General features: G+C 54.0%; 11 protein-coding genes across 11 annotated transcripts; 7 read left to right on the top strand and 4 right to left on the bottom strand.

Annotated features, from left to right (window-relative positions):
• Window positions 1–10: 10 nt before the first annotated feature.
• Window positions 11–1,576, bottom strand: PG986_012728 (uncharacterized protein; the record flags this gene model as incomplete). The annotated part of the gene is made up of 3 exons (XM_066848950.1): window positions 11–283; window positions 928–1,470; window positions 1,532–1,576. The coding sequence occupies 3 exons, from the start codon at window positions 1,574–1,576 to the stop codon at window positions 11–13; spliced, it is 861 nt and encodes a 286-aa protein (XP_066695646.1).
• Window positions 1,577–2,624: 1,048 nt separating this feature from the next.
• On the top strand, window positions 2,625–3,673 carry PG986_012727 (uncharacterized protein; the record flags this gene model as incomplete). Its single annotated transcript, XM_066848949.1, has 4 exons — window positions 2,625–2,908; window positions 3,064–3,269; window positions 3,366–3,423; window positions 3,514–3,673. The coding sequence occupies 4 exons, from the start codon at window positions 2,625–2,627 to the stop codon at window positions 3,671–3,673; spliced, it is 708 nt and encodes a 235-aa protein (XP_066695645.1).
• A 603-nt stretch (window positions 3,674–4,276) lies between these two features.
• Window positions 4,277–5,455, top strand: PG986_012726 (uncharacterized protein; the record flags this gene model as incomplete). The annotated part of the gene is made up of 1 exon (XM_066848948.1): window positions 4,277–5,455. The coding sequence occupies one exon, from the start codon at window positions 4,277–4,279 to the stop codon at window positions 5,453–5,455; it is 1,179 nt and encodes a 392-aa protein (XP_066695644.1).
• Window positions 5,456–5,688: 233 nt separating this feature from the next.
• Window positions 5,689–7,373, bottom strand: PG986_012725 (uncharacterized protein; the record flags this gene model as incomplete). Its single annotated transcript, XM_066848947.1, has 7 exons — window positions 5,689–5,824; window positions 5,894–6,103; window positions 6,164–6,664; window positions 6,747–6,851; window positions 6,914–7,044; window positions 7,127–7,201; window positions 7,269–7,373. The coding sequence occupies 7 exons, from the start codon at window positions 7,371–7,373 to the stop codon at window positions 5,689–5,691; spliced, it is 1,263 nt and encodes a 420-aa protein (XP_066695643.1).
• A 1,225-nt stretch (window positions 7,374–8,598) lies between these two features.
• PG986_012724 (uncharacterized protein) lies at window positions 8,599–9,483 on the top strand (the record flags this gene model as incomplete). Its single annotated transcript, XM_066848946.1, has 2 exons — window positions 8,599–8,739; window positions 8,818–9,483. 2 exons carry the CDS (start codon window positions 8,599–8,601, stop codon window positions 9,481–9,483), a joined length of 807 nt encoding a protein of 268 aa, XP_066695642.1.
• Window positions 9,484–11,382: 1,899 nt separating this feature from the next.
• On the top strand, window positions 11,383–14,623 carry PG986_012723 (uncharacterized protein; the record flags this gene model as incomplete). Its single annotated transcript, XM_066848945.1, has 2 exons — window positions 11,383–13,876; window positions 13,938–14,623. 2 exons carry the CDS (start codon window positions 11,383–11,385, stop codon window positions 14,621–14,623), a joined length of 3,180 nt encoding a protein of 1,059 aa, XP_066695641.1.
• Window positions 14,624–16,689: 2,066 nt separating this feature from the next.
• Window positions 16,690–17,565, top strand: PG986_012722 (cutinase; the record flags this gene model as incomplete). Its single annotated transcript, XM_066848944.1, has 2 exons — window positions 16,690–16,923; window positions 17,092–17,565. The coding sequence occupies 2 exons, from the start codon at window positions 16,690–16,692 to the stop codon at window positions 17,563–17,565; spliced, it is 708 nt and encodes a 235-aa protein (XP_066695640.1).
• Window positions 17,566–18,866: 1,301 nt separating this feature from the next.
• Window positions 18,867–20,134, top strand: PG986_012721 (uncharacterized protein; the record flags this gene model as incomplete). Its single annotated transcript, XM_066848943.1, has 6 exons — window positions 18,867–19,010; window positions 19,114–19,150; window positions 19,222–19,454; window positions 19,555–19,708; window positions 19,918–20,046; window positions 20,103–20,134. 6 exons carry the CDS (start codon window positions 18,867–18,869, stop codon window positions 20,132–20,134), a joined length of 729 nt encoding a protein of 242 aa, XP_066695639.1.
• A 614-nt stretch (window positions 20,135–20,748) lies between these two features.
• On the bottom strand, window positions 20,749–22,308 carry PG986_012720 (uncharacterized protein; the record flags this gene model as incomplete). Its single annotated transcript, XM_066848942.1, has 1 exon — window positions 20,749–22,308. The coding sequence occupies one exon, from the start codon at window positions 22,306–22,308 to the stop codon at window positions 20,749–20,751; it is 1,560 nt and encodes a 519-aa protein (XP_066695638.1).
• A 2,278-nt stretch (window positions 22,309–24,586) lies between these two features.
• On the bottom strand, window positions 24,587–26,203 carry PG986_012719 (uncharacterized protein; the record flags this gene model as incomplete). Its single annotated transcript, XM_066848941.1, has 2 exons — window positions 24,587–25,125; window positions 25,249–26,203. 2 exons carry the CDS (start codon window positions 26,201–26,203, stop codon window positions 24,587–24,589), a joined length of 1,494 nt encoding a protein of 497 aa, XP_066695637.1.
• A 270-nt stretch (window positions 26,204–26,473) lies between these two features.
• PG986_012718 (uncharacterized protein) lies at window positions 26,474–27,806 on the top strand (the record flags this gene model as incomplete). The annotated part of the gene is made up of 4 exons (XM_066848940.1): window positions 26,474–26,819; window positions 26,892–26,977; window positions 27,037–27,517; window positions 27,538–27,806. Coding segments are annotated over 4 exons (1,182 nt in total), but the record flags the coding sequence as incomplete, so codon positions are not given.
• Between the last annotated feature and the right edge of the window lie 133 nt (window positions 27,807–27,939).

Genomic DNA, 27,939 nt, shown 5'->3' with positions numbered 1-27,939 from the left:
TGTGACAATGTCATTGTGCAAGACCCAAGGATCGTTCACCCGCAGCCATAGCCTCTTCGAAAGCATCCTCTCGACGACCAAGACGGTCTATCTCATAGGTCCAATGGCTGTTGGTTTGTCTTTCTGGTAGGAAGGATCTGATCGACCATCGATAGGATCTAGGTATGGCGAAAGCCAAGAACGGTCTTCGGTTGACCATGACGTAGTCGTATATCGACTGTCGTCCTGTGAAGTACAGAAACGCCACTTGCGATGTGGTGAGATTGGAAGACAGCGCGTTTGACTGTGCAAGTGTCAGCTCAAGGTATTATCGTGTAAATCATGATATTTGCAGTGCCGGCGCTGCCCTCAATGTTGCATGCCACATTTATGGCTCAGGGGGTCCAGGGTGTGTCGCTCACATCCGTGTACAGTCTCCCAGTAAATTCTCTTTTCATCATAGTATCCTTACAACTAAGTATTATTTCATCATGATAATGGCTGGAGATAAGTCAGTACCCACAGAAGGACTTGGTGCTGCAGGGGTGCAAACACCGGAGGGATTTCATCACGCCATTCGGCTCAGGGGGCAGGGGCAGAAATCTACGGGGATTACTCGCTACCCGGCACTGATCCATCGTTATTCATGTATCCATTCTATTTATAGACCACCGGGCTATCCGTGGCGTTGCGCATTTGTTCCTAGAGTAGGAATGTCGCTGAGATCCCCCAATTCGCTTAGTCGACGTGGGCACTGTGTTACAACCTTTAGCAATAGTACCTTGAAAATATGCCTTCTGCTTGTGTGAATCATTCCCCTTCGTTGATTTTCAAGAACTGGTATCAATAGAAACATGAGCATTTTCACTATTCGTGCGAGAGGTTACCAATGGCAGGGCAAACGAAATTGCATATGCTAGCTACAACAATCACTACCCCCTTTCATACATCATCATCATCCAAATCCTCTATGCCCGGCACGTACCCCTCGCCCTGGGCGCAAAGCTCGGTAGCCCTATCCAGATCAAAGATCCCGTCTTCGCCTGTGAGCTCCTCCTTACGGTGGATGATAACGCCCCAATTCTCGTCCGCGTCCCCGCACGGCGGGAAAAAGTTCGCCAGGGAGAAGACCTTGGTGTAATGGACCCGGAATGCGTACCAAATATCGCCCTTCTCATCTTTGGGCAACAAGTAGGCGTGTCTGGCGCGAACGTGGTAGCAGAAGAGGACGGTCTTTTCCCGGGCGCTGCGCGCGTCAAGCAGGACAATCTTGTTCTCGTCCATCATGTCGTTCCCCTCCTGCTGCTCGAGCTCGAAGGCGCCGCACTCCTCGATCGAGGCGCCGAGGAAGTCGTTGGCGAAGTCCTCCTCGCCCTCAGCCAGGTGCTCGCGGAGTTGCTCGCCCTCGGCGGGGCCCTCGCGAGTCTCGGCCAGGAAGTAGGGCTGCCAGTAGTCTTCCTTCTCGTCAATGTTCATAACCTCAGGGACCAACTAGATTTTCCGAGTCAGTTCCAACTGCGTAGAAGGGATCGGAGGTGTGACGATGGCTCACTGGCTTGGCCTCCTCGGCTGTGCAGAAGAGTAGAATGTAGGCCATTTCGGCTGGTTTGGTGGAAAACGTTGCGGAAGGTCGATAGAACGCTCAGGTTTGTGAGCGAAGAGGGAAGACGTTGGATGCATTTCTACTGCGAGGCTTTCTGGAATATCCGAGCAAGCTGTTTTCGCGATTGCCGACGTCATAATGCAGATGTTCCGTCGGGCCAGCACTTTGCAACACCGTGTCTCTTGCACGGTATGTTACAGAGTTGGTTCCTAATTCCATGGCAAGCACAGCCACCAGCCGGATCAACCAACAGATCTACCAGGGATTCAACGCCAGTACTATATCCGTGAGCTGTGCCGTCCTAAAGGAATCCGCAGCACATTTCCTAGGCATATTGGCCCCATGGTTGCCAATTATAGAGCATTGGGATTTATCATCATCCTTTCGAACTTGCCTGGGAATTTGACCCTGTAGGCACCTGTGGGCAGTCGGGGACAACATTTTCAAGTAGACCAAGCAGTTCATACAATATATAGAGGACTACAGCCTACATACCTACGTCACGGTCGTAAGAAAGTTGCATATTACTGCCTCATCTAGCGATTGTATATGCTTCCTAATTCGACTATCCCAAACCTTCCGACATGGAAGCGGTACTGCTACCAACAGTCTGTCGATGTGCATCATCTCATGATCAGCGGCAGATTCATGATAGGCAACATCCCTGACTACATTTGCGCATCAAAATAGAAATGGGTGCTTGCGAGAATGACACTAACATGTATCGACGACTGGCAAATTCGAAGGCGAAGGTCAATAATACAGGTTGAAGGACATAGTGCCATATGATTATATATATGAAGCCCATCGTTAAGGACGCAAATTACTTATCTCATTTAACTGACTATACTCCAAGAGACTTTGTATTGCGGTGTAGTACTTGGACTCTACCTTCGCTGTTAGTTATATACGCATCTTTCCATTTTATCAGCCGAGCAGCATCGTCTGCGGGCTGCGTCCCCTTTCCCATCCTAGAACCCCTTTCTCAGACCCCTATATCAATCTATCACTGTCATAGCTTCACGTTACCCCGACTTCCATGATGGTGTCTGCACGGGCTTCAGCCATTGGCATGGCTCTCACCTTGCTCTGGGCTACAGCGAGCGGAGCTCCCACGAGGGTGAGCTCTCTGGATGCGCGAAGCCCAGGCGAGATTTCTGAGCGCGCCGAGGCCTCTTTGGACTCCAAATCCGGAACTGCTGAAGAGGGAATCGACCTCTGGGCTGACGAGGCCGACCAGGCTGAGGAATCAGAGACGAAAGATGGCCTGGAGAAGCGAGCGAAGGGCGACAAGAGCGATCCCTACAACATGGTCGTCGATGTGTCGTAGATCCAGGATATGGCTGAGTTGAATTGCTACGTGATGCTCTGTGATTATGGGGGTGAGCGCGTATGGTAAGGCACCAAGTCCCCGCATCTTGGACCAAAGCTGCAAAGTAGAAGGGGGAAGAGAATGCTGACCACTCTTGCCCCTTGGACAGGCAGAGGGGAAGAAAGGAAGAGGCGCCGTACCACCGGCGAGACGCCGGGACGAACACGCGACCCTTCTACACGCAAAATCTGGCCAAGCGGCAGACGACGCGGATCAACGCCGGCACGACCAGCGCCGAAGAGTTCCCCTGGGCCAGCATGATGGCCGGTGGCGCCGGTGCGCACCTCATGTCCGCCGAGAAAGGCGACCAAGACAGTAAGAACTCATTCATTTGGGAAAATCTACCTCAGTTACGACGTTGGGGCTAATCACCATGCCACGACAAAGTCCAGAAAACTATCATCTCAACAGCCTGGAGTCGCACTCGCGTCCCGTACGAGAAATATGCGAGGATCACGTTTCAAGGCTAGTAAGTTTTATCCCAAGGGCTCGCGATGGATTGCCCCCCCTATTTCGATTCCCCGTTGCGTTGGTACTAAGCTTGAAATCTAAAATATAGCGATAAATCACGGACGTACTGCAAAGCCCTCTTCTCAAAGCCGCCAGACTTCTCCGTCTGCGGAAACAGGTCGAGAATCTACGGCACCTTGATCAAGCCTCGGGACTACGACTACGTGAAGGTCCAGAACAGCAATCCCGTTATATTCAAGCACCCTTGATAGGCGTGTCGGAGGATAGCATCGCGCCTAGGTTTGGGCGACTTCAACGGCTGGCTAGAGTACAGCCCGCTCGATGCAGAGTGGAAATGAATGATCTTTCACTGAAAGAAGAAGGTATATCAGCAGAAAGTCTCTCGTTATAGGTGCTGAGGGATAGGTGGACTTTGTGCACTTCTACATTCGCTCAATCACGGCTGGTATCTAGTTTAACATGGATGGTTTCCACAACCAAGTTCGAATATGTATACGAGGCATAATTGGCCCTCACATGCTTTTCATTAAGCCTCAACGTCTGAAATGAGGTGCATCATCTGGTTTGGTGAATTGTGGTGGGTTTGCCGTCGTCGAAGTGAGTCAGCCGTTTGTTAATAACATTAGGCATGGAGTGGGTACATCGGCCAACAGCGTATGCGTGGATAGTAATTGGTCCAACAATCGATCTGATGAATAAAAAATGCATGCTTCATACAAAATTCAAACCATTGACTCTCTTCCCTCATTATTCTCCGAAGACGCAGATACCTGGTTCACAAAACGGCGACCCCCAACTCACAGCAGCACAACGACATCGAAAGCCCAATCAGCATCACTACGAAACCAATCATGGCTACAACCGCGAATGCCTACTCACGATCACCACAATGTCCGACCCGAAAGCTCGTCACCGTCCGCCGCGTCGCCGATCTTCAGCCCATCAAAGGCAACCGCCACGTCGAGGTCGCCAAGGTCGACGGCTGGAGCGTCGTCGTTCTGAAGGGGGAGTACCAAATCGGGCAGCTTGTCCTCTACTTCGAGGTCGACAGCTTCTTGCCCAACACGGAGGAGCGCTTCTGGGAGTACTGCCAGCCCCACAAGGTGCAAGAATACAACGGCCAATGCGGCTATGTCGTCAAGACCTTCATGAAGCACGGCCGGGTCTCGCAGGGCATCGTTCTTTCCCTGTACTTGTTCCCGGAGATCCAAAAGGCCCAGCAGGAACTGGAGGCCAAACTCGGCAACAGTGAAAAGGCCGTGGACGCCTTGCTTCAAATAGACTTCGCCGCGACTCTGGGCGTGAAAAAGTACGACTCGGTGTACTTTGATGCCGCTGGCTGTTACGGTAAACCCCCGCCGTTCTTCCCGCAGCCAGGCTGCGAGCGCGCCCAGAACGTCACCGGCCTGTTCGAGCGATTCGGTGACACATTGTTCCAGATCACCGAAAAGCTTGACGGCCTCCCCATGACCTTCTACCACGTGCGGAAAAGCTCCAAGTTCTATCGCGCCCTTCCGCAAGACCGTGACAGCAGCAAGGAGCGGCCAGAGTTTGGCGTGTGCGGCCGCGAGAGCGACTACATCCAACACGAAAAGTATGTTTTCTGGTTGGCGGCTAAGCAGCAGAACATGATCGAAAAGCTTAAACGGCTCGGCAAGAACATTGCCGTCCAAGGCGAGCTATGCGGATCCAGCATCATGTCCAACAGCATGGGTTTCGCCGAGGGACAGCACCGCTTTTACGTTTTCGGCGTCTACGACATCGACAGGGATGCTTGGATGAGCGCCGACAAGGCCTCCAGCCTTTGCAAGCAACTGAACCTGACACATGCACCGGTAGTGGGTCGGATGAAACTCTCGAACTTTGCGCAATCATTGGATGAGCTCCTGGAGAAAGCGGAGGGGAGAGGTGTCTTGGGCAAGAAGCGTGAGGGTCTCATCTTTCGCTTGCCGAGTAATACCTGGGGATTCAAGGTCATTGCCAATAGCTGGTTACTGGAATATGGCCAACATAAGGTCGATCAATGGTGACCCTGCCAGTACAAGGACAACCACCTTGGTTGTTTGTGGGTAATGGCGTGCGTAAACAATCAATACTGGAGTATGAAAGTAGGACGAAAACAAATGCCGTCATGACAGATATATTGAGCAGGTGAGCAGTATGTCTCAGAATGTGACTAAGATGTCGCCTTCTAGCTGGCTCTATGTGTCTACGATGGTTTATGACATCAATAAATACTAAATTCAACCGGCGCTATCAAAACTCAGTACTTGGGCTGGAAAGGCAGAGTGGACAAGAATTTTCCAGGGTTTCCTTCGATATCGAGTACGGCAAACAGCTCTTGCAAGATGATCATGAAGGACTCTGGCTCCCCCATATGTTTCCGATCGCGTATGAACCTGTACAAGTGAAACAGTCAGTGACCAATAATAAATAAAGCTCCCTTTCAAAGATATCAGCGGTCCTACCTAGCTCTCTTGGGGCTGCCGTGCTGGAGACAGAGATGGTAATCGTCGATCGGGAAAATCTCGTCCTCGGTACCATTAACTAGCAGTAGTTTCGCGCAAGGCTTGTCAAGCGTCCCGTCGTTGAGGAGAGAGAACTTCTCCATCGCCTCCTTCTTGAACCTCGTGAAGTCCTTGCCGTAGCCAAACTTGTAGCAGAGCGTATGTGCCAGGCTGCGGGTTTTTACGTTAGACATTCTGTATGAAGGATGGCAATCTAAAGAGAACACTCACTCGAAAGGGTACTCCAGATGATCCGCATTGTCAAGCCAGGCAGGGTCGAACATGTAATGGCACCCGCCCCCAAGCGCGACTGCGCACCTCAGCTTGTCCGCATGCGTGTGCGCCACGCGGATGCTGTAGTAGCCGCCCGTGCTGAACCCCCAATTGACGACGCGGTCCTGGTCGATCCCCGCCTGCTGCGCGACCCAGTCGAACATGCTGCTCCAGACGCGGTCGGGGCTTTCGGGATCGGACGCGAGGCCCGGGTTGTCGCCGGTGCCGGGGATCTCGACGATGAGCGTCGCGCACCCGACCTGGCGCCACCCTTCCTTCCACACCGCCAGCTCCGTCCGGTACCCGTCCAGGCCCGTGAAGATGATGACGAGCGGGACTTGGTTCGTCGCAGAGGCGCCGGCGGGGAGGTGGTAGAACCCTGGTAGGGTGGTACCGTCGCCGGGCGCGGCGTGTTTGGTGTGGGGGATGGTGATTTCGGTCATGGGGAACTCGTGGAGACTGAGTAAACGGGTAGGAAGTCCTCTAGTTAGCGATACTCATGAACCACCAAACTGAGTAGACAAAAAAGATGAGTACTAACCCTAAGCCCTTTCGGGCGGACTCTTTGCCCATTTCCCAGGCGTAACGCTGCTTCTCGGACCTCGGGGCCGGAAAGCGCGCGATCCTGTAAAGCGCTGAGGCTCGCCTGTTATGGTCATTCACTATCAGCAACAGTCAATCCGGCGTAGACGCGGTCAACAAGCTTACAGGTAAAGCTCCGATGCCTTCGGCTTGTCGCCACCCTTCTCGGCAGAGGCTGCCTCTGCGACGAGCTCCTCGGCTTTGGGGAAGAAGCACTGCGCGTACTCGTCCCAGTCGTAGGGTTCCTTGAGGTCCCTCTGTTCTCAAATCTTGGTTTCAGCGACTGACGCATCACTGACGTGGACGGACATAGCACAATCGTAGAAGGGACAAACGGACCTTGATGATCTCATCTGCCACTGGCTGGAAATCCTTGGTGGCGCCGAACATGAATGGGTATACGCCCATGTCGCACTGCCAATAGGTTAGTTGGATATTGACCATGCCATTGGCCGCTGAAACGAGATGGGAGCGACTGTACCACCGGCTTCCATTTCGTCTCCCATAGTGCCTTGAAGCTCTGGTGATGCACCGCCGGCGTGGAGAGCTTATCCTGGATCCAGAAGTTGCCGCCTGGGCCTGCCATCTTTCAATCCGGTTCTAGAAGGTGGTCCCGAGTCAAGTAGGTTGGATGCGACGGAGTGCAGGCGATCCTGACTGGTTTCCTATGACAATCAATGTCCGTTCCTGCAGGCTGAGAAAGTTAGGTGTGACCAGTACTCCTTGAAGATGCAGAACGCGAGAACAGAGCAATGTATCGGATGAGTTGCATGGCGCAGTGGAGGTGCAGTCATGGACGCATCTCATGCTGCAGACTTATGTGACGCGCTTGTCCTGGGATGTCCGGAGATCTGACCCCTCGGACATCCTGGTGGGGATGCCGGTGTTAGCGAGTAATCATTGTATCAGCGCCGAATAGATCAATTGATGTGGTGGAAAGACAGGTAGCTTACATGTGTCTCTAGGTAGATACTTCTCGGTACCCCGCGTTCCGACTTCCTCTGTTCGATTATTCAGTGATGACGGACTGCGCTGAACCACTGCATCGCCAGCCGCCTTAGCCATATAACTGTGCCAATCCGAATATGCAGCAGTCGGAAACATTCCTCTGCTAGGAATAAATGCGCGAAGTCATAACCATTTTGATCTTGGATCCGGTATCCCAAAGGAGCAAAGAACAACCGGCCGACGCTCGATCTGGTTCCCCAGCACCAGAGGCGCCACTATCCGCTAGGTCATGACGCTAGCATCTAGTATCTTGTCCCAGTACCACTAGACCGACGTCGTTGAAGAGGCTTGCTAAGCTAACGGGACGGGCCATTAGGCTGCACAAAGCCCAACGCCATTGCCGGGGGCTGCATATTTTGTTCAAGTTCAGATCAAGGCGTTGCTAGAATCTGTTTTCGCTAACTCCAACCAAGGGCCATTTTACTCATAGAGCCGGGATCGCATGGTTGGCGAAGATGCCTTTCGGTGCTCCGTACTCAGCTATTAATCTGTAGCACATTTATTCATCGTCGTAAAATGGAGTCACGGTCAAGCAATCACAACAGCAAAATGGTTGAATCATGCAAGGCGTCATGTGTGTAATTAATTAGTCAATAAGCTACCTAGGGAAAAAGTTCTTTAAAAGCTACCACATCAATATTAAAATAGGGGCTGAAGAAGTGAAAGTAGAGAAAGACCCAACCCGCCTAAAAGATGTAGAAGGGGTTGGGGATTTGGATGGGAAGGCCATTTTCCAAGATGCGGGAGGAGGAAAGATCACCGCCACATCATCGTGATCATTGCGCGTCCTTTACATGAAACCCATGTACAGAGCACCAACGACCACTCCAGCCAGAGTCATGGTGCCGACCTGGACACCGGCAGCCATAGCGGTCGGAACCTGGGTGGCCGGCGGCGGGGTGCCGGAGCCGGAGCCACCAGCAGGAGGACCGCCAGCACCGCCAGTGGGTGTAGGGCCGGCGCCAGTCCCGCTGCTGGAGCCAGCACCAGCACCACCGCTGGGAGGAGTGACGACAGGGTAGCCACCACCGTTGCCGCCGCCGGGCGCAGAAGAGCCGGGAGTTCCAGCACCACCGCCGGGCGCAGAAGTGCCGGGAGTTCCAGCACCACCACCGGGCGCAGAAGTGCCGGGAGTTCCAGCACCACCGCCAGGCGCAGAAGAGCCAGGGGTTCCAGCTCCACCACCAGGAGCGGACGAGCTGGGAGTTCCAGCACCACCACCGGGCATACCGGGCATAGAGGAGGCCGGGTATCCACCAGCACCACCGCCGGGCGCAGAAGAGCCAGGGGTTCCAGCTCCACCACCAGGAGGCATGGTCATCGAGCTGGCCCCGGTGCTGCTGCCACCGGGGGCGGAGGCGGTGCCGCTGCCGCCGGCAGGCGCATATGTGGTGGGCTTGGTAGTACTGCTGCCGCCAGCGGGCGCGGACGAGCCGGGCACGGTGGTAGAGACGGTCATCGAGCCGGGCACCGATGAACCGGGCATGGAAGAGGCAGGGTACCCAGCGCCGGGCACGGAAGAGCTACCGGCGCCACCACCTGGGGCAGGAACGGACGAGCTGCCGGCACCGCCACCAGGGGCGGGCACCGAGGCGGAAGGCGTGGGGAGGGAACCACCAGGAGTCGAGGTCGGCGGGCTAGCGCCACCACCAGGAGCAGAACCCGAGGGCGGGGAGGAAACCGGATAGCCCGGGGAGGTGCCTGAACGGGATAGCCGCCCTGAGGGCTGCGCTGGACGCAGCCGCCGGCGTTGACGGTGGTGGCAGTCGCAGCGGCGGCGACGACGAGGTTCTTGAACTGCATGATGGCGGTTGTTGTCTGTTGATGATTTGTCGAAGTGACAGTTGTTGTTGAGAATGATGGAACGTGAGGGTGACTAGCGAGAGATTGGAAGCCGAGTGTTGATGATGGTCGAACGAGTGACTGAAGTCCACTGTATAGATGAGAATGTGATGTGTTGGATAATTTGTTTTTGAGACGAAGGTGGGCGTCGGACGGTCCTATTTGAAGTTCGAGATTGGCATGCTGAATGTTCAGACTTCGAGGGCTTGCGTCTCAATGACGGGAGTGCAGGAGAGCTGGTGCACCGCATAACTGCGAGACCTAATTTGGGGTCCCCAGGTCATTGCAGCATGATGTGTGAAAGGCAGCAGCAAGGTGATTGCGCATACAGGACAATACGCTCGAGTCCTGCACATGCCCACAAAGTAATAGCAGTGTCGACGGGGTGAGGCCTGTCAGTCAGTGCGGTTGTTGTCGGCTATTCGGTTCGAGTGACGGGTAGTCATATGGTGACGACAGGGAAAGATCGACAATCTCCATCGGTGACAGGAAATGATAGAAGTATATCGTGATGCTGATACTTTGCAGATGCAGCTTGCCCCTTTGCCTTCTTCCATGCCGCCCCTGGCTAACCCCCTGACTAGGCATGGAACAGCGATGTGGCAGTACTGTCTAGGCTGTACCAAGCTGTTCTCAAGCTTTTAGTGTAGTCGATAATGATATCCTCTGCTCGATGTGCTCGATGTGGCCAGGAGTTGTTGTTGGGCGCACCGGGCTTGTGTGCAGAGGTCCTCTGACGTGGTCCATACCAAACGAAGCCTGCCTTGGTAAGGTTCGGACGTGCAGCCATCACACTTCCGCTCTGCATTGATGACAGCAAACGTAGGCACTCATGAGAGCACATGGGTTGATGATTGCATCTCGTACCTCGACCTGGCAGGGTCATGATCTGAAGGTAGTAGGCCCTCTCGTTGCCGTCCTCGCCGTTGGACCAAAGGGTTCACATTCGGCCACTTTGATAGTATGGACACGAAAACAGTATAAGCCAAGGCGATACCCATACATAGACGACCGCCAGCAAGTCCCTGGAGTTGGAACCGAAACTCTTGGGTGGTTTACTGCCACTTTGGAATGGGGCCGGGCAGTGACATCGAATTCTTATGAACGCAAACATACGATCAAAGGAAGCAACATGAAGTGTACGGGTCACATCTCAGCCTATCGGCCAAGGGCTGAAAACAGACGTGAATGGTCACATTGGCTGCCATCGTCGCATTGATTTAACAACGCTGCTGTTATGTTGGTTCCTGGAAGTAGTGTCGGGCAGTTTGGCGATTGGGTCAACAGTTGCCTAGAGAAGAAGACATGGACATGCAGGCACGCAAGAGAAGCTGGCTCACACAGTGTGAAGCTGGTTAAGTTACACGCACTCCAGCTACAGCGTTCTTCTTAGCGGGTGACGTCAGATCCAGTACCTGTAAAAAGGCCAGTAGCTAGGCGCATTAGTGGGGTACAGAGAAGCTGCGCACTGTATTTATGCTAGCTACTGTAACTGGCTGGGCGATAAGGACCCTGTAGTTTCTATACCAAGGATCCTTATCGAAAGCTGGCCTCTGTTTACCAAATAGGAGATTAGCCTCGTGGGATTGCGATGCCAATTCCGAATCACAACCCAATTCGAGACAGCAAGATCGCCTTCTTTCGATTGAACTATTGCACGGAGATTCTTACCGACACAGACGTTTTTTTTTAGTCGAGGGGCTGTCTAAGATGCTACTGCCGACGAAGCCCGATCCATTGCGATAATGCCCGCGGCCATGGAAGCAATTAATGGCACACATGCCATACCGCAGTCCGTGGCAGCGGAGAACGGCAACCCCCACAGGGAGAGGGACAGCGAAAGGGAAAAGCAAGAAAGAGAAGAACGAGCAGGTCGTAGTCTGTTACGGGTAACCGAAAAGCAACAGCTCCCGTCGCCGTCCCGAACGCCACCTCCGACCGATCCTTTTCCCACTTTCGAAGTCACCGCCTCTACCCCAGTGTCGTCGCAAGCCCCTAGACCGGAGCCTCGAGCCAATGGCCACAAGGACAGTCACAAAATAGAGGAGCATCCGGCTGTATCAGATGGGAGCACCTCGTCGAATGAGGCTGTCACCAATACCGACAACGCCGACGTGGACAACCGCCAGCCGGTACCCCCGACAGATCACAAGGCGCCGGCTCGCCCGGAAGTCAAGTCTTGGGCGCCATCAACTAGCAAGAAAGAAGGCGCCGGTGAAAGGGTTCGTAAACTGTCAGCATCGCAAATGCAGGCGTTGGCAGCTTCACCTGACTCACTGCCAGTCGCTGTGGTTCCGGGGGACGAGCAGCCGGCCACTGCAGTACCCGTTAGCCTCCCGCGCAAACCAAATGGAGGAGAATATCCCATGTCGGCTGGTGCTGTTGAGTCCACAGCGCGGCCCTCGATGGCTGAGCAGCTCCAAGATGGCATTCAATTCGCCATGAACGCTCAGAAAAAGAGCAAGACTCCGAACTCGACCCCAATCACGAGGACTCAGCCTGAGCCCCTGCGACCTCATGCACTTTCGGAGGCGATTAACATGAATCCCAAGATGGCATCTGAGTTTAGACGACCTGCTGTTGGCTCTAGAACTCTGTCGACCCCTCCCATCAATCGCATGACTCCTATGGGCCCCATCACCACTAATCCCAAGAGTACCCGTCGCAATTCATTCAATCCTTCACCTCGGCCGGCCCCTTTAAACCTGGGTGTGTCCAGTAGCCACGACTCTGTACCTAAGCGGAGGGTTTCCACGAAGCAGAAAACGGATCCTCCAGAGCTTGACCGAGGGCACAACGTCGACCCGACGCCTTCAGCTCCGATTCAAGGATCTGTACCCCTTCCTCCCATGTCTCTACATACCCACTTGCAACTTGAGCTAGCTGGAGTGCGACCTAGCCCATTGTACATATATCGCCATCAGTCCGAGGACATACCATACGAGTCCAGTGCGCTCAAGTTCGAGCGGCTGCTCAATGCCTTGCTCTTGCCTCCATATCTCGAATCCGTTCTGACTTTTGGCGCTTTGGCGTGCCTGGATGCCTTTCTGTACACGTTTACCTTGCTTCCTCTTAGGTTTGTCATTGCTGTCGGGGTCCTTCTGAAGTGGTGGGCCTACATGGTCTGGAAAGAGGTCAAGTGGGTGGTGGGTTATGTGTACCAGGGCATCTGGCGTCTGTGGAGGCGGGGCCGCCGCGGTCGAAGTCTGTCCCGAAACTCCCGCAATGGCGGTGACAGCCGGACCGCCAGCGAAGGAGAAAGAAGTCGGAGCCGCGTAAGGGAGAATCGCCATTCCATTGATGCCAAGGTCAGTTCGATCTCAGACACGGCACGCCTGAATGGAAACGGTGGACTGCACCCACCAAAGCATGCACTTCCGAGGAACACGCCGACGGGAGCACGACATCGTAGGACGAAGTCCATGCCGTCGAACCTCACCTCCTTCCACAAGGCCGATCTTCTTCAGGGCGCAGTCATTGTTTGCAGTTCGCTTGCGCTGATGAATGTCGATGCGAGTCGCATGTACCACTTCATCCGAGCGCAGTCGGCCATGAAACTTTACGTCATCTTCAACCTGCTCGAGGTTGGTGACCGTCTACTGACAGCCATAGGACAGGACATTCTCGAGTGCCTCTTTAGCTCTGAGACATTATCGAGGAACAGCTCTGGCCGATCCAAGATCCTCCTGCCATTTGGCATGTTTCTGTTGACACTGGCATACAATGTGATACATGCTGTCTGCTTGTTCTACCAAGTCATCACTCTTAATGTGGCTGTCAACTCTTACTCCAACGCCCTACTTTCTCTCTTGATGTCGAATCAGTTCGTCGAGATCAAGGGCAGCGTTTTCAAGCGCATCGAGAAAGAAAATCTCTTTCAGCTTACCTGCGCCGATGTTGTCGAAAGATTCCAGCTATGGATCATCTTGATCATCATTGGTCTACGCAACATCGTAGAGGTAGGAGGTTTGTCTGTGCCTGGAGCCGGTAGCGAAGCGGATGGGATGGGTTCGGGTCCAGGCCCCGTACACACAGCGTCTAACTTGCCTGCCAGCTTCACCCTGCTCCCCTCCTGGATGTTCTCGGGTGAAGTCCTCTCGCCTTTTCTGATAGTGATCGGTAGCGAGATGTTGGTCGACTGGATCAAGCATGCGTACATCAACAAGTTCAACAATGTCAAACCCACCATCTACCGTCGAATGCTGGACATATTGTGCAAAGACTACTACACCAATGTACGTTGCGAAAACAGCTTCTCTGATTGACTACTGGACAACACTGACTGACAACATTTGTGTAGGCTTTTGGCGCCCCAGCACTGACTCGGAGAATCGGGCTTCCACTGCTGCCTCTTTCGTGCCTCTTCATTCGGGCATCTGTACAGATTTACCATATGTTCCTGTCGACGCACTTACCACCGCCTATGCCAACGTCGACAGCGTCAACAGATCTATCTGTGGAATCGTCGGCTCCATCATCCCCCGCTATGATGGCTGCGCTCGAGCACCTCGATTCCGTCATCCGCAATGCACTAGGGCGTGCTGTCTACGGACATCCCTACTCCTCCCCCAGGAACGACCGTTCTGGGTCTTCACGTCGGACGACGCCATCGCCCTGCTGACCATGGCGACGTTCTTCTTCCTAGCCTGGGTGGTGCTGCTGGTGGTGAAGCTGATCCTGGGCATGGCGCTGCTCCGGTACTCGCGGGACCGCTACGCGGCGACGCGGATGAAGGAGCAGAGCATCGTGTCGGGCCACGAGAAGCGCGAGAGCTTCTACCAGCCGGGCAAGCGCATCGGCGGCTGGGGCGCTGTGGAGCTCGGCGAGGACCGCCGGCGCATGATCTACGCCGACGATGCCGAGGGGCTGAAGCGCATGGAGGCGCGCGACCGCAAGGGCGCGGAGGCGGCGAAGAAGATGGAGATGGGGGATGATGGGCTCGAGAAGGTGACGCGGTACGAGATGATTGCGAAGAGGATCTGGTAATACGCGAGCTCAAAATGGAGCAAGCGGCTGTGGTTACCGCGTCGTTTTTGTCTCTTTACTTTACTGCTTGCGCATTGTTTTACAAGCGAAGACTCATGGCTTGTGCAAAGGGCATTTACTGGCGTTTAGCATAGCGAAGCATATGCATAGGTCAATTATAATTGTTATTTGAAGAACGGTGGATTTTTTCACCATTCACTTTGTTCACTGTCAGTGGCACGCAGACCAGGCACCCATCTGTTTTCCTCCATTCTCGACCTGCCTTACCTTGCTCGAGATCCGTCTTTGCATGTTTTCGCGAGCGCCGACGATTGCTCCTGCTACACGTTGCGTAACCCATTGGCCGCGCTATCCTAACAGCCATAGTGCCAAAGTCGAACCTGCTTCATTTGGCATCTCTGGCCCGCTGCTACATACAAGAAGTTAATTGGCCGTGGACGAATTCGATATGACTTCTGCGAGTCTAAGCCGGAAAGGGCAGGTCGGCATTGTTCAACTTGCCAAGCTGCCCTTGTCCGCCCGTTTGCTCCGCAACTCTCCCCAGAAAGCAGGCGGTATTGAACACGTCGACAAACTCAAAATATGCTATCCTACTTTTCTGCAAGCAACCCGGGCAATAGTGCGGTCGCGAGTGCTCACCGTCATTTGCATTCTGCAGCGTCACAGCGGATGGTATGTTTGCAAGTGCATATCTGCTATCTCGCTCCCTCTCCAAGAGAGAGTAGCTAGCTTCCATGCCGCACTTGCGATGTTTGCGGCATTGACACCCACACGATTGGGTTCAATACGACCATTGTAACTGTTTCGGAATGACAGCCGGGGGTGGTTGCAATCGCTCCCCGCACTACTTTAGGTACTAATAGCCCACTAATAACCATGTCAACACCCACCCACAATATTTCCCCAGATCCGACTCCTCCGCCCTGTCAGATTGATTCGCTAGGCGGAGATGGACGGGAGACCCATAATAGGCCTTTGAACCAGCATTTGCCATGCTAGCGATGGCATTTTTCCATTCCCCGCAAAGCAAGCGAGCTCAGATGGTGAGCAGATGGGCAACAGGCCCGTCGACTATTCTCTGGATTCAGGCCAGACATTCCCAGATGAAGGTGAAGCATCCCAAAAAGATGGCACGGGGAGCGACACTGTGGCACACCGTTCAAGCGGCTCAAAATGCTGTACCTTTCGCAGAGGCGGTTGTCCCAACACAACCCTGGCTCTTATACCCGCGAAGGCCGGCCGTATGTATGCGAAACCGCAGTGATGGGGTCGCAGCTTGGCACTTGCCCGAAGAGCAACCAATGCCCGCGAATACCAGCGCCGACGTGGAACCTGTCGCAGATCTTTACATCTGGTGGCAGAATTATCGGAACGCTAGAGCCCCGGGAAGAATAAGCCTATCGGCAGAATGCCTATTCTTGGGATCGCGAATGCGACGGCATTGGAACGCGCAGATGCAATTGTAGCAGGTGGTACCGTCGCCAAGCCCATTGCCTCTACATACCACATCATCGTCCAATGCTGGCTTCGTCTGGCTCGCGTCAGAACACGGGTGGCAACCAAAGAGCTACCAAGATGATGCAAGAAGCAAGGGAAAACACTCGCTCCCGCTCTGATGTGGGCGCTTTTTGGCGGTTAACCTTCATTACCTACCCGTTTGAGGTAGCAGCTCGCCCGGCAAGCAGTGTGCCTGGCTGGTGTGCATGGGCACACGGGGCCGGAGGGTGTGTGCGAATTGTGCCACGACCTCCGTCTTTGCAGGCCGACCGACCTCTCGGCAGCACTCCGCAGCACCGTCAAAGCGCTGCCAAGAGATAGCATGTTGATGTGAGTGGGAGAGCGACGATGAGGGAAGTTGCGAAAGCAAAAGCGTATAAATGTCTTCTCATCCTCTACCCGTAATGCTGGTCTTGGAAGGTTTCTGGTAACTAGCCCTCTGCGCCTGTCCCACGTTCACTCAAACTCCAGCTCTCCCTCGGCTTTCCATTCTTTCCAACAGCCCGCCTCCAGCTCAGACCTTCAGATCTACGCGACTCCAGATCCTCCTTAAACCACCGTCCGTGACCATGAAGTTCACCGCCTCGCTCATGACCGCGGCCCTTGCGGCTTCCGTGTCTGCCAAGCCCATCGAGAACAAGTCCGTCGTGTTCGACATCAGCGAGCAAGACGTGGCCAAGGCTCAGGCCTACGAGGCCGAGATCCTTGCCACCGTTGGAACTACAGCCAACGAGTTCCTCGACGGCGGGTGCCGCGATGTAGTCCTCGTCTTCGCTCGAGGCACTGGCCAGTCTGGCAACATGGTTAGTATTCCGCGCTTGACCCACCTCGTCCCCTCGAGCCTGGAGCCTGGAGCCTGGAGCCTGGAGCCTGGAGCCTGGAGCCTGGAGCCTGGAGCCTGGAGCCTGGAGCCTGGAGCCTGGAGCTACTCACTGCTGAATTTCTGAGCATAATACTGATTGATGCTACAGGGAGATATGCCCGGACCTGCTTTGGCCAATGCCTTGAAGTCGGCATTGGGCGATGCCCGCGTCGCGGCCCAGGGAGTGGCGTACTCGGCCTCCCTACTCGGCAACCTCAACAGCGGCGGCGCGCCCGCCAGCGAGGCGCAATCGATGGCCACTCTGATCGGCCAGGTCGCCTCCCAGTGCCCGTCCTCCTCCATCGTCATCTCCGGCTACTCACAGGGCGCCGCCATGGTGCACCGCGCGGCCGAGAAGCTCACCGCGGCTGCGCGGGCCCGGGTCGCCGCCGCCGTCACCTTCGGCGACACCCAGAAGGCTCAGGACAACGCCCGTGTCCCCACCATCGATGCCGCCAAAACCCGCATCTTCTGCAACGACGGCGACCGCGTCTGCGAGGGCACCCTTATCATCACCGGGGCCCACAGCGACTACATCAGCAGCGTCGCGCCCGCCGTCAGCTTCATTACATCCAAGGTCTAATCGGATGCGGTTCGATAGGTGGGGCTGTGATGGTGCTGTTGAGTTGAATTGGTGGCGGACCACACATGTGTAGCTTGAGTACAAGAGGAAGGTCTTCTCGAAACCACTCGCAGAGGGAGGGTATGGTGAAGTGGGACCTTTATATTAAGTAGCTGTGCATTTAATCTAAGCTTATCTTCCCAATGGAACGGTCGGGTCTTCAGTGGTACAGGGGCTGACGGCTGCTCTCAGTGCTCGATACTACACTGACTTGCCAAAACAGCCTCGCCCCTGAGCCCTGCATCAGCGCACTCGAGCAGCCTAGCAACAAGGCAACTCAGTACATCTCCAGCTGGAACATCATACTCTTGGAGCCGTCGTCGGATGGAGCTGACATCTTGAAGATGACAAAAGCCGCATACCACTCGAACTACATGCTGATAACGACGACGCCTCGAAAAGACAATGATGAGGCGATCGTTGGCTGACATATAGGCTCTTTTGCCTCCAATCATCCCCATCGCCGTCAATCAATCGATTGTGTGAAATGAAGAAGTTTAAGAAGTACCGTCGACTGAGCATGCAGCGTTGCGCCTCCCCGCCAAAACCACCACTATTAGGGCGCGGGTGTGGCAGTTTAGGGGCAGCCACGGTATCGAAAGTGACACTGATCCTTGGGGGAACCTCTGTGGCACAGGTCGGTTATTTCTGCTCAAAGCTGACAGATTACGCAGCCTCCAGAGGCCAGCAACGACAACACAATATCCCAAGAAATGGTGGAATGATGATCTGCCTGTCATTACTGCTTCTTGTCTTTTGAGGGGTTACATGGAATAAGAATGGATACACGAGTTCGGGTTGGGTTGCCGAGCGGTAATCTTTGGGGAAGACGATACAGCGAATGAGCTGGCAGGACTTCTACTTTTGGTCAATCGCGGATGATCGCACCGCTGTGTGATGACGCGGGGGTACACCTGTAGGACATGAGCGGTCGGTAAATTGCCATAGATCCTGCCGCTGCCATCGCCCAGGCGACGACTCGAACAAACAGATTGTCGCACGGCAGCTTTTGCTTACGTCGGCCGCGTGTGTATCTTATCTCTGCGTTGGGGTGGTGTTTCGTTTCTTGCACTTCTCATCTGTCCCCACGACCTCCCTTCTTAATCCCCATGTCTCAAAGTGTCGACAGGCTCAATTCGGCCAGAATGTCGTAAATGCGCAATTCCAGATTCCTCCGCCGCAGGATCTTGAACTGTTTCCCCGAAATTGACGAAAAGCAAGGGTATGACAGCCTCCTCCAGTGTGTGGCGCACGCACGCACCATGGAGAGCCGTCAGCCCGAGATCTACGGCGCCGTCACCATCACGCTGATCGCCTCGACATCTGCCTTGGCCCTGCGCTTGATCGCCCGGAGAATGAAGAGGATCGCCCTCTGGTATGATGACTACTTGGCAATAACCGCGTGGGTGAGTGGACGGAGTTGAAAACCCTGCTTTTTGGGGGATTCCCGCGTGGCCACTTTCCCAGCTACCCGGTCGCTAATGAAAAAGGGGCTGCTGCCCCGCATAGGCTGCTGCTCTGGCATATGACATCGGGGCTTTCATATGTAAGCTATTCCCATACCGGGTTATCGTGACTGGGGACTCCGGTCGTTACAGTCTAAACAACCTGCCACAGGGCTCGAACTCGGCTTGGGCCTTCATTTGGATGAAATCCACATCTCTTTCGAACTGGCAGACCACTACCGCGAGCTCTTCCAGTTCATCCTGGAGCAGGCCTACACGGTATCGATCGCCGGGTCGCAGCTCTCCCTCTTGGCGCTGTACTGGCGAGCGTTCGGGCCTGCCTTGGAGAGCCGGCTGTGCATAGTCGCGATTGCCTCTTGCTCCATCCTGTGGTTCTTATGCAGAGTAAGAGTGCCGCTTCTCCTTTTTTTTGCTTTTTTCACGCCCGTTTGCGGAGGAACTTCTGGCCAGGCTGGCCGCTGACACTATGGCTTGGATTGGACAGATCTTCATCGTCACGTTCCAGTGTAACCCGCCCGAAGCAAAATGGTCCTACTCGGTCAAAGGGGACAACTGCCCTATCGATACCGGAAAGTTCTTTCTCGCAACCGTGACCTCCCATCTCATCATCGACGTCTTACTCATGATCCTGCCAGCCTGTGAGTAGAAATCCATCTCCCACGAATGCATGGCCAATGGAAGCTGACACGAGTTGACATCCAGGGCAAATCCGTAAACTCCACCTCCCGTTGCTGGAGAAACTGAGCATAACAGCGCTTTTCCTTTTCGGATGCGTGTATGTGCACACACACACACCTACGACGTGGTGGAATTGATTCCAGCTGATCTAAGAACTTCACTTGAAGAGTGTGCTTTTCCTCGGCCAAGATGATGTCGGCGGGAATCACGTACGACGCGGAATCCCGCGACGTCTTCTGGCTCGAGACGGACCCGGCGCTGTGGTCTGCCGTGGAGATCAACCTGAGTATCATTACCGGTAGGTTGCCATTTTCTACCCCTTGACTAGGTATTTATGGGACTACTAACACTCAGCTCCACTTGCGTCGAAGCCTGTCTGCCCCTGATGCGCCCCTTGTTCCAGCGCATGGGGTGCTGCATCGAGCGGAAGGCTTCGAGGGCGTCCCAGCGCCAAGACTCCTACGAGATGACCAAGCTGCCTAGCGGATCCCGGGCTGCGGTGCAGACCTTGGAAGGCGCCGCGATGGGGTATACGACCTCGCCAGGGCAGCGAGCAGTGTCATTGGATATGAATATGTTTTGGCTGGGCCAGGCCCGGAGGAATGCACTGGGGTAAACCCGCGTCGCCACGCACCCGAGCCCTCAGAGGTAGACACAAGTAGAGAACTGGAGGGGGCGACTCGTGGGGCATCAGCCCGGGGTTAATACAGTATTACCATGCGCTATCACGGTGGATGACGGAGTCACTGGTGCAGATGAGAAAAGCAGCAATAACATTTCAATACCTTGTTGGGTACTCAATAATATGTCTGGTCCAAACTCAAAGTGTGCTCCCTTTTTCCAGCAGGCCCATCTTCCGGTTCCGGTCATTGACCGAAAGGCCTATGAAGCACCGTCCCAACCCGCGCTCTTACAAAGTTCACATCAAAAGATGCCTCCATAAACACAAGATAAATATCCATATTGCATGCCCCTTTCAGCGTTCTTGAGCCATGGCTGCTTACCGTGCCCCGAATTCCCTTCTTCGGTTCCTGCGTTCTCGGAGAACACCTTCTTCGTGTGCATACCCCTTCATGAGCTTCTTCACCTCCTTGTCCCGCATGCCGTCGGCCTGTTTAAGAAGCGGCGCAGTGTCGTCTGACACAACCTGGGCGACAGCTGGCCAGTAGTTTCCCAACAAGGACACCTCGGTGCGGGCGAGAAAGAGGGCGAGGGTAGTAAAGACCACGAAGAGGTGAAGGGCCAGAATTGCCAACGTGCCGCACAGTCCGGTCCACCGGACGGGTATCGACACGCTTTCGCCTATGTCGTAGTTCGCCAGGCCCGCGGCGCCAAAAGCGTAGTTCCTGTCATAATACTGCATTTGGAACAGTATCGTAAAGAGCGTTTGCATGGCATAGGCCGGATTGTCCGTCTCGTCTGTGATTTGTTCAAAGAGTGCAATCACTGTATCGTGTGCGGCAGACACCTTTCTTGTAGGCATGTCATCATTGAACCCCAGCAGGAGGGTGTCGAAATAGCGACCAAAGCCAGGCAGGAACAATCTGTAATCCACCGGCTGCGACATTCGTACATCTAGTGACATGACCCCACGTTCAGGCAGAGAAAGATTCTTGTTTGTGACCCCAAAATGTTCCCGGACGGCCAGGGTGGATATGGTGCCCAAATCTCGCGTATCAGAAAGTGACGGATTCCACGCTATCGTTGGCTCATCCCGGGTGCTCAGTCCACGCATGGTAACATTGACGCCGCCATACGCGGACTGGGCGAAGCAGACGCTGAGGGACAAGACCCGACGATCGTCCCGGGTGGAGAAGGATTTCCAGACACCACGGTCGCTGGCCACCAACTCCTCCCAAACGAAGCCATCGGTGTCGAGGCCTTTGCCCTCCGTTTTTACGATAAGATAGGGGCTTCCACTTGTTTGGTTGAACAAGGATGAACCTGGCAAGGACTGCGGGCAACGGACTTCGCAAATGGACGATGTACCCTTTGAGCCAAAGGCATGATGCGAACCCACGCCTAGCATGCAGCCAAAGCTAGTGCTATCGTGAAAGTCCTCGTCGTTCGAAGCAGCAGTGCTTGCCCCCAAGGCGGCGTATTCCGTGCCTAAGGTTATGTTGCCGCGGAGGAATCGTCCCACGCCGCCATTGGGATCTTCGGGGTCACCCAAGGTGGTGTCAGACAAGCCGGGGCGTATGCAAGCAACCCTGGCATCCAAGACGACGGCCGGGCCCTCGTAGAATCGCAGCTTGCGTCGACGGCTCGCGTCCGCCCAGGGGATCATCCCTCGGAGCGACGGCCCTGTGTCGGCTATCCCGTCCCCTTTCGTAGGGGGTTCCGTCTTCTCGGCGAACCGCCAGAAGGCCGAGGGCGCAGAGCCTGCGAAGTTGATATTATCCTGCTGCACCAGCATATTGTAGTTCACCGTGATGGACTCGAAGGATTTCGTGATATTCGTGCTGCTGAAGTCCGATATCAGGATCGTCGAAGTGAACTGGCTGATGGTAACCAGGAGGGCAGTGAGCACGACCAAGATCGAGTACGCGCAAGAAGTCATGTTTGTAAATCGCAGAAGGCGCAGAAGGCTTGTAGGGTTGGGAAAGGTGGCCCGGTAAACCGAAAGTTCTGGCAATCTATAAGGGTTGGATCCGGCCGACTCTAGAAACAGGGCGGCGATCATGGCCATAGCGAAGCCTGCTTGCAGGGACACAACGGTACGAATGACCGTGGTGCTGATAGTGACTACACGGGTAGTCCATTCGGCATCCACGATCTGCCTCCACCGAGAACTGGTAGTCTGGGTATTCGGCCAATTCAATGCTTCCGTCCAGAAGTATAGAAGGAACCCGCAAATCGCGAGCAGTATTGTGGTCCCCAGTACCAGAACGGCCGCTCCGGAGTAGCTTAGCCTATCCCAGATCTGCGGTTTCTTATGTTGAGAAACCCCCGTTGCTTGCCTGATATCCGGTGTAAACAAGCGTCGATCATGGTCACTGACCCTAAGAAGTCGTGCGGCAGGAGATTCTTTGAAAAGTACCGATTCGTTCATGGTCTCAAGTGTTATTTGCGACGAGTGCAGCGAACCAGCTTTAGAGTAGTGGTGTGTGTAGTTGGCCATCTTGTCATCGGGTTGGGGTGGGATGAGAGAGAACTCCTCTGAAGGTGGAAATCGAAACTTCCGGCTCTTGTTGTTCCAATAAAGAACAGGAGAAGGTTACGGAAACCGCAACCCAGATGCCAGCCGCGCCGTAACCGCCTGCTGTAATTACCCCTGTCATCTAGAGTCACCAGCACAGGACTTGGAAGTACCAGCTCTACGCCATCAGGGAAATGCAAGTGAGCTGCCTGGCTAATGTGCACACTGGAAACTTCATCTCTGCGCCATGAGCCCTTTTTCTTTGTTTTCTTTAGATTTATCATCTTATACCAGAACAGCCAAGCACAGAAATGTGACTTATCAAGAGCACGCCCACATCAATTACAAGCAGCCTGCTAACTAGCCGGGTATCACATATCCTAGCTGATTTAAATCACTTATACACTAACTATCTCTTTGTCTCATGAAATGTGATCAGCAGGATGGTCAAGACCTGCCACGGCCCAAGAGGTACGAGGCTGCCTATCATAATGTTGTTTTTACTCGTGTCGTTGCGCTTCATCCTTTTTGGGCATGTGTTCGATGAACTACAACATGTCCAACTTCATAGCTCCCTGGCTTCACGGAAATTCAGCCCGTTCCTCACAACCGAAAGCCCACCTTGTAGACAAAAGACTATGCTGTCATCCACTGTCCTCACGGGCATGACCTTTGTTCCTGGAAGGTATTTACTGGGCACAAGAAAGTGGCGCGTAAAGCGCCCCTGGGTTAGGCTGTCCATATCGAAGCTGCATAGCCACGAGTGGTGGTCAATGAATAGAAAGGTCTTCGACCTCTCGATGAACCCCCCCCCCAAAATCCTGCAGTGCTTCACGAACCCATCTCTCAAGTGCGGCTCCAGCCTCGTGTTAGGAGTGGCGGAATCCCCGGGGGCTAAGGCGCCGCCCAGATCGAAGAGGAGCATTGTGGACATTTCCACAAATCCCGGCATATAGTGGACGTCCAAAACCAGACTCGGCGGATCCTCAGATATGAAAACGTTGTTCATATCCAATGCTTGAAGGTGGTCCTCGGTTGCGTAGTCGATTTTAACTTCGCGGGATGCCTCCGGATTTGATGGAAAGCGATCAGCATCATAATACTTGATGCTCGAACCAGCGAGCAAAGCGAATTGGTCCGTCCCATCGTCTCTGGCCTTTGAAATTTTCATCCACCGCCAAACGTGCCTCTTCCGCATGTCAAATTCGAGCTTCCCAACCACGGACTTCGTCCGAACTGAGTAAACCAGGTCGGTGTCTGGAGTGGCAACTAGAAGGTGCTTTTCGTATGTGCTCCAGCACAACTGGCGTATGTGATTCCCCGGATAGATCTTGAAGATCGGAGTCGCATTATGTATGGCGGAATCTCGATCATCCTTGAGGGACCACACCTCAACCGCCCAATTAGCATCGCTCGATGCTATAACGCTGTCCTTATTAACAGTGATATGTTTCACAAGTGCCGCGTGATTGTGTGAATAAAGAAGTCCCATTTTGGCGCCAGTCCTAGGGTCGAAGCTTGTCACTTGGCCTTGGCGGTTTCCAGCCAAGATGGCTGGCAGTGAGGGGTGGACGCATATGACCGTGATCTTGGTCTTTCTTGTTGACTCGCAGTCGCCTTCAATTGCGGTCAGGTTAGGAGCGTCGTCGCTGACGCTCTGGTCTTCGTCGATGTTCCGTCGTATCAGTATAGCAGGGGTCTATATTCGCACGCCAGTGTCCATCATATCGATAACGCTAGAGCCATCCGAGGCAAACTGCAAGGTGCGAAAGCTCGCAGCTGGAGTTGCCACCTGACGCAATAGATCGAGAGACTCGAAATCCCATACCTGCAGTGTTCCATGGGTGTCGGTGCTGGCGAGGGTCCGCCCATCAGGAGAACAGGTGACAGAGATGATGCCTGATTCGCCCGAGGTAAGCTGTCTCTTGACCAAGTCGCCGTTCGATGTTTCGTATAGTACGAGCTCACGCTGCTTGTACACCACGAGCAGTAGGCCGATGCTGGGATTGGGATTAAATAGCAGAACGGGCACTATGTTGGGATCGCTGACTCGGACGGACTTGACAAAATCGTTTGTCTGAACTTCCCATAGACAGATGGTGCCCCACCGATATCCCAGTGCCAGCATACCCATGTCTGGCGAGAGTGAAGCAACGTCGGGCGCTTTGAGTCGGGGCGCATCGTGCACTTCGTCCTCGGGACTTTGGTAGTGGAATACATGGTCTTCCACGAGCGCACCTGTATGAATATTCCACTTAATAACATGTCCGTGCTGGGAGACGGCGAGAACAGAAGTGGGAGTGGGTGTCAAAAGAATGCAGCGAAACCGGATCTTCTATTGCCACTGGATAGATCCTCTACGATCCAGAGCGGCCACGGTACGGGTTTTGGGTATAACGATCAGTCGGTCTGAGAAATGAGTAAGATCAATGGGGTGCTTTTGTAGTTGCAAAATGCCTTCTCGTTGACAGCTGCGGATGTCGTAGAGATCGATGTCACCAGATTCCATCCCAACGCCAATCAGCCTTTCGCCGCAGGATATGGCTGCAGCCGTCTTTCCGTCCTCAAAGCTGACTGCGGCGGTACAGTCACCCCATACTGATTCTCTGTATCCTGGAATACTGAGTCCATCCAGTCGATTGGCAGCATGCCGGCTGATGGCCGAGCTGGTTGAGCAAAGCGGGGGCATAATGTAGTAGATGGAAGAAGGGCTTTGCATAAGAGATTCTCCGAATCTTGTAGCCAGCCGGCTGAGATCCGTTGCCCAATTTTCGACATCTCGTACTTGGCTGTTGAGCGGAGACTTGCACTTCGCCGGTCGCACAAGGTAGCTCTTCAGGTTCTTTGAGACCCGAATGATGGGGTATAGATCCCCACTTTGAGCGACATACTCGATCCAAGATAGTGTGTTGGTTGTCAGGAAGCGATGTGGAGCAATAAGGAGCTCATCGCTCTCCGTACGAGCAGTATAAATATGTTCCGAGAATTGGGTAGCCGCGTATTGTAGCAGCGGTGTATGGCCCCTTTCCCGACGACGCGCCAGCTGTCTTCGATTGCGCGGCGGTTGCAGCTTGTCGGAAGACAAGAGTTCCAAACATGTAATGGCAATCCTGTGGTTTGCGTCCGCCTTCGAGATGAAGAAGTCGCCTGCAGCTTCCGAAAGGAGAAACTCTCTGACCGTGGGATGCACCAACTCCACAAGACCCGAGCCTTCATCAACTGTGCAAAGATGACCACAGAGGCCTTCCACGGCGGTCTTGGCACTACCGAGGTTCGTGCTGGTATCCAGCTCAAGAGCTTGAGAGAGCTCGGCCATGGCCAGGACCCGTGAGCTCGCCACGACCTACAGCAAAACGGCTTTGGCGATGTGCTTCTCGTGTTTGTTGCCTGACATGACGCGCGTCGTTCTCTCGTAGTATGGGATCATGCCTTCTGGTATGCTCTCAAGCACCTGTAGAATGCTTTCGTTGGAATACACTGTCTCCAGTTCGTCCAGCACGAGTCTCACCCAAAGAAAACAAGCGTTGGCTCTTCGTCTCAATGTCGATATCAAATCACCTTCTTTCGTTATCTGGCTGACGGGCAGGTTATCAGCGCGGGCGTTGACGTGCAGAAGATATGGATCATATCCATTGCTCCGTGGGCAGGCTGGTTTTCCACGGCCAGCAGCTTTATCTACTATCCCGCCATCCCCTTCATGGTCACCCAGATGGGAGTTTCAGTGGAACAGATCAACCTCACCGTGACATCCTACATGATTGCTTCCGGGCTGTTTCCTACGATAGTAGGCACCCTAGCCGATCGGTATGGACGTCGAATTACCTTGGTGGTGACCATATCTGTTTATGTTGTCACAAACGTTGCATTGACACTTCGGAGATCCTTTCCAGCTCTGTTAGTTCTGAGAATGCTACAAAGCGCGGCGATATCTGGTAAGAGACCGTACCAATTGCGCCAGTATCCATTGATTCCCGATGAGAGCTGCTGACATTCTGTTTCTATAGGGGGGATACTCTATAACCTATGGCATTCTGGGAGATCTAACCTCCGCCGAGGAGCGCGGAGGATATTCCGGGGGTGCCTCCATATTGTATCTACCCTGGCGCCAACATTCTATTATTGTTGATATTATATACTAACCAGTACTAGCTTGAATACTCCTCCGAGCGTTGCACCCACGGTCAGCGGACTCCTTCTGCTCAGATGGACATGGCCGTCAATCTTCTGATTCTTAGCCATAGCTTCGTTCGCTGTCCTGATAGTCATGATCGCGGCGCTGCCGAGACTGGAAGGAACCTTGTTAGCGTTGGAAGACGAGCCATCTTTCTTGTTGGCACACCTTTGTTTTCGATCTTAAGCCCTCCCAGGCAAGAACAACTGGAGCTGTCTTCGGTGGCGGACAGTAGCGACACTGGCAAGAAATTCAACCCGCTTTCAGCCGTAGAAGTGCTGAAAGAACGCGGGACCTTGATTTCATCGATCTGCTTCGGAGTCTACTATATGGACCATTCCTGCTTGCAGGCATCTCTCTCGACGGTGTTTGTGCAGACATATCAGGTTACCGGCCTGGTTGCTGGCTTGATCTACATACCTTTCGGGGTTGGCTGCGCCATAGCCTCATTCGTGGCAGGTACAAGCCGCATGTTCCAGTTGCCAAACTCGACGAAGATCAAGCTGACGAGATAGCAGGTAAGATCGTAGACCAAGACTACCGTGTCATTGCCAACAAGACCAGTAGCAATCGCAATCTAGGGGAAAAAGATGCCAAATTCCCCTTCGAGCAAGCTCGCCTGAGAAGTTACAAATGTGCAGTTATTGTCTGCTCTCCTCTAACCATCGGTTATGGCTGGTCACTCCAAGCCACGAATGTAACTAATATTACACCCACCCCAATCGGCCACTCAGGAGAGACCGGCTAATGGCTGGAGCAGCACATGGCCGTACCATTGACTCTGCAGTTCCTAATTGGTTTTACGAACCAGCTTCTATATACAGTAGGTGGCTTCTTTACAAGCCAGCAGTCAATCGAAGTTGAAATAACCTTTTTTCCCA

The sequence above is a fragment of the Apiospora aurea genome (genome assembly GCF_038362705.1).
Source record: "Apiospora aurea strain CBS 24483 chromosome Unknown utg000008l_segment0_segment0, whole genome shotgun sequence".
NCBI classification, from domain to species: domain Eukaryota; kingdom Fungi; phylum Ascomycota; class Sordariomycetes; order Amphisphaeriales; family Apiosporaceae; genus Apiospora; species Apiospora aurea.
The sequence above is the reverse complement of the archived record's forward strand: the minus strand, read 5'-3'. Positions and strand labels throughout refer to the sequence as shown.